At 37.9% G+C, this 4,967-nt stretch overlaps 1 protein-coding gene across 1 annotated transcript in view; it reads left to right on the top strand.

Moving 5' to 3' along the window:
• Positions 1–3,932, top strand: part of LOC108728261 (uncharacterized) — an 11,395-nt gene extending 7,463 nt beyond the window's left edge. The window contains exons 3-5 of the mRNA XM_018456739.1: positions 846–1,298; positions 1,400–1,751; positions 3,714–3,932. Of these exons, the coding sequence (XP_018312241.1) occupies positions 846–1,298; positions 1,400–1,751; positions 3,714–3,813 (905 nt within the window). The 3' untranslated portion in view covers positions 3,814–3,932. The remainder of the gene's footprint in view (positions 1–845; positions 1,299–1,399; positions 1,752–3,713) is intronic.
• The last annotated feature ends 1,035 nt before the right edge of the window (positions 3,933–4,967 follow it).

Here is a 4,967-nt window from a genome sequence, read left to right as displayed (position 1 = left end):
CGCAACCGGCAGCTCCGATGCGCAGCGACTGCCAAATCCGATGCCTAAAAGAACGCACCCCCTTAGTCGGATTTAATAACATTCGTAATTAGCCAATCATAGCTATTTCTTTGAAGAATGGAATGCCTGTGATTGGCCAGTTAATTCAACTTAAAGATGCCGTATAAATGTAGCAATAGTTGACATATAGTATCGTTTTTTATTATCCATTGAATGCTAAGAGGGATGAAACGACGTTTGTGCTCTCCAACAAGAGACACAGGATGGTTTCCATTTGATGACACAAGTCGACACAAGCATTCTTTGTTGGGATTCAGTGAGTAATAAAGATAGAACGACACTTGTGTCACCAAATGGAACAGTCTGTCTCTTGCTGGAAAGCATCTGTATCTCCTAAAAGGAAAGCACCTTTTTTTCAAATTTAATAAAAGATAAAAATGTTCCTAAAACTCCTTTAAAAACATCGTGATTTTAGACTTTAAAAAAATATTTAATTTTTCGGAAAATATTTTAGTAAATCGGCGTAATTTAGCATCGAAGCATAAATATCTTAATATCAAGTCTTATTGCAAATATAAAAAATATAAAAAGAAAGAAAGAAAAAGATAATCGATTATTCGTCGTTTGATTTGATATCAGGGACACTCGTGATTTTATATTCGGGAACATAAAACTTAGAATTAGTCTCCTAATCATCGCAATGCAATAATCGATGTTTTTGAACTCACTATTTTCTGTTTTTCAGGCACAAATTTCTACGAAGGCGCGAGATGTCGAATGTAAGGAAAACCGTACGAAATCACACGATCATATTTCGATGACAACCATTTCGTCCAAGCAAAAAGATGGTAACAAACAAAGAAAGAGAGTTAATTCTTCACGACCCAGAAACCGTACGACGCATCGTCCTCGTAAGGGCGGTAATAAAGGAACTCGGCGAAAGACAGATCGCGTTTCATCTGTCGTAAAAATTCCTGAGAGCAATATTTATGAGGAAGAGCGCGAGCATGAAAGCATTAATGTTTGGAATTACAAGGACAAAAACGATGACGCGGACGACATACATTATATTCGCGAAACTCTTGATAATTATTATCCGTTTCATGGAGGATTGGAGTCTGTCCTGGCAAGATTAATAGAAGCGCTGGAGAACAATACTGGAAATGTTTCGAATTCGAACGCGTCGAATCCCGACGTATGGAACTCGAGTGCCATTGATGACATGAGCAGTTTCGACGATGAAGATCGCTGTCAGAAGTGGCTGGACAACAGGGAGAAGATCGAGAATGCCTTTCCGGGTAAAAACGAAACTTCATAAATCGAGCTCGCTAAATGCAATTTGGCGAGAGTACGTGGACGACGGTCCGACGTGTGTTTGTGTGGGTGTGCGTGTCCGCAGGATCCGTCGCCGATTTGCCAGCGTGCCCCTGCCTGTATCCGAACATCATCTTCTACGACAACCAGATCTTGGATAAGAAGCAAAATAAGACGTATCGATGGCGAGACGTGAGCCACGACAAGGACCGACTCGCGATCTACAAACCTGGCGCCGTTTATTGCGTGCAGACTCTAGCATCTCAGCAAAGTGAGAGCGCTATCGTGCAACACTGTTGCTACGATGAGAATAGAAAACTACTGACCCGTGGCTCCGGCGCCGGCACACCGTACATCGTCAGTCCGGAAATCTCTCCTCTGCTGCACGACAAGATCGACTTGTTGCCTTGGCGACTTTGTAAGGGTGATTTCACGAGGTACGTATTCTCGCCCAAGAAACATATCAAGTCAAGAGAAAGTCAAAATGATGATATTTTTTTATTAGAATAATACCTTCCCTGGTGAAAATTTTTCTCATAATTTTTATACGAATTGGAACATTTTTCAGAAATACTCAGAAATATTCGGAAAGTTTATATCTTCTCTCAGAATTTTTCATACAAGTGAATTCTGAAATATTTTGAAATTTCTCATCCCATAATTTTTAAAAATATTTTTTAATTTTTTATAACATTCATCAGAAATTATACTTAAAAACTAAATCTGACGATATTTCATAAGTAACATATGAAAAATTCTGAGAAAAGATGTAGATTTTCTGAGAAGTGTTCTAATTCGTTTAAAAAATGTGAGAAAGTTATAAAATTATATAGAAATTCTGAAAAATTATACGAAAAATTCTGAGAAAAATTTTCACCAGGGAAAATTTAACTGTTTATTGACGTTAAGAATCAAAATGAATTGCAATGAAAATTCTGTTATATAATAAGATATACAAAGCTGGTTTGGCAGGCAACGAACGAGATCGAATAAAGTTATGATAGAAAGTTTATTACCGTTAATATGGTTTGCTTATACGAGGGCAAATCAATAAGTACCCGTGTTTGAAGACAGGTGACGTTGCTGATGCAAGTTGGCATTACCATCGTGTACTACCATCTTTCAAATGACGCCATACAAAATTTCAGAGTGATTCATGCAATAGTCTTGATTTGACAGCAATTCGTAGTGAGAGTGTTTGATGTTTTCCGATACAATGGAAAAAGAACAATATCGATCCGTGATTCGCTTTTTATTTTTGGATGGAAAAACGTGCAAAGAAATAAAAACGAAGTTGGATGCCGTCTATGAGAACCCTTCACCATCTATGACAACCGTCAGATATTGGTTCATCGAATTCAAACGTGGTCGTTCGTCTGTTTTTGATGAGGAGCGCCTAGGCCGCCCGGCAGACGTGGTTACTAAGGAAATCGTTGAAAAAGTCCACGACATGATTCTCGCTGATCGCCGAACGAAAGTGCGTGAAGTAGCAGAGGCCATAGGCGTGTCGTATGGAACAGCATTCAATATTTTGCATGATAATTTAGGAATGAAAAAGCTGTCGGCCCGATGGGTGCCGCGATTGCTCACGGTGGACAACAAGTGAATGCGGCTATCAATTTCAAAGCAATGTTTGGAGCTGTTCAAGCGCAATCCGAAGCAGTTTTTGCGTCGAGTAGTAACCGTTGATGAAACATGAATTCATTACTACACACCGGAGGCCAAGGTACAGTCAAAACAGTGGATTTCACCCGGCGAACGTGCTCCGAAGAAGGCCAAGACGGTCCCATCGACCGGAAAAGTGATGGCTACTGTTTTTTGGAATTCGCAAGGCGTAATCTTCATCGACTACATGGGGAAAAGCAAAACTATCACGAGGCAGTACTATGTTGACTTATTAGGCCGATTCGATGTTGAATTGAAGAAAAAACGCCCCCATTTGGCGAAAAAAAGTGTTGTTCCATCAGGACGATGCACCGGCTCAATCCTCCGCAGTCGCCACAGCCAAATTGGTCGAATTGCAGTACGAATTGCTGTCGCATCCACCGTACTCTCCGGATTTGGCCCCCTGCGACTTCTTCTTGTTTCCAAACTTGAAAAAATGGCTCAGTGGAAAAAGATTCACGTCGAATGAGGAGGTCATTGCCGAAACAGAGGCCTATTTTGCAGAGTTCGACAAATCGTATTTTTCGGAGGGGTTAAAAAAATGGCAGAAACGTTGGGAAAAGTGTATCCTCCTAAAAGGGGATTACATTGAAAAATAAAAAAAAGTTTTGTGAAAATCTTACGTCTTCATTACTAACATGGGTACTTATTGATTTGCCCTCGTACTCTTTTGTATATAATCCTTTAGAGACGGCATCTTGTCATTCATCTTGTGTATTTTTGTTACGTTACAGGTACAACGAAGTGAGAATACCGAATAACGGTAATGACTGCGAGATAAATCCGAATGATGAAGAGTATCAACATCAAGTGGAAAGTGCGAAAGATTATTGAGACACGATTATACCATCGCAAATGTACCAAAAAGGAGCAATAACTTGCCTAATTTCCACTTCAATTGTGTTCCCAAAAGAGAGTAGTCTGAAAGATTTATATTTATTTTCTATTATTTCTTATTTCATTGAATCTTTTTTCGTATATTACATTTTAGTTTTTTATCAACATACCATGTTGAAAAGACCATTTAAAGAACGCCGTGTGTATTGATCACATAAAAATTGTTTCCTTTGTCGCGTGATGATATAAATATTACGACATTTATTAATTGCAGCGATTATTAAGCAGCGATAGGATATTAACGAAATTCCACGCTACTTACTTTTCTCAGAGCGAGAGAAATAAAAAGAATAGTTATTTTCAATATCACACGGTGTTCCACACATAAGTATTATTCATTTATAATTTATATTTAAGAAATAATAGCTAAATAGTGTAAAAAAAAAATAAAATCATGTTTTGTACATCATACAACTACTGAAATTACGTTCCACAATGCAATGTACGTAGTATTTTTAAGTCATACTTTTTATCGTACTCTTTCTTGTTGCAACATCTTTTTTAATGTTATTTTCGAGAATTTGAGTTCCATAATTAATAGCATCGTGTTGTTTTTTTTCTGACATCAGCATTCTTGATTACTGTTTTTCCGATCAATATTTTGTTTGTTTTTTTCTTGTTGACATTTAGCAGATCACAACGGGATCGCTCTCCTCTCCGGTTTAGTGAACAAGTGTGATCATGTTATATGAGTCTGACGAATGCCGTTTATTTTAAGCATGTGTGCAATGGCTACGTTTACACCGTGCCACAGTGGGCCAGACGATCCGAAATCTTGGCCAAAATTCAAAATGTTGATAGATTGGCATAAAACTCGGTATTTATCTAAGGGTATTTAGGGTCACTGATTTCGAATCCAAACTCAAAATTTAGAAATTCAAAATGGCGGATCCAACATGGCGAACGAGAATGCTAAAAATGCTTCAATTGCTGTTAAATTTGATATTCAGGGGTTTTTGGAGTCGCTGATTTCGAATCCGAACTCAGAATTTAAAAATTCAAAATAGCGGATCCAAAATGGCGGCCGATTTTCTATAATAATCATTTAATTTTTATGAAATTAAATATATAACGGTTTTTTGGATCGCTAA

Source organism: Mycetomoellerius zeteki, unplaced genomic scaffold (assembly GCF_001594055.1).
Source record: "Mycetomoellerius zeteki isolate Tzet28-1 unplaced genomic scaffold, Tzet1.0 scaffold597, whole genome shotgun sequence".
Taxonomy (NCBI): Eukaryota; Metazoa; Arthropoda; class Insecta; order Hymenoptera; family Formicidae; genus Mycetomoellerius; species Mycetomoellerius zeteki.
Note: the sequence above shows the minus strand (reverse complement) of the source record. Positions and strands in the feature narration are given on the sequence as shown.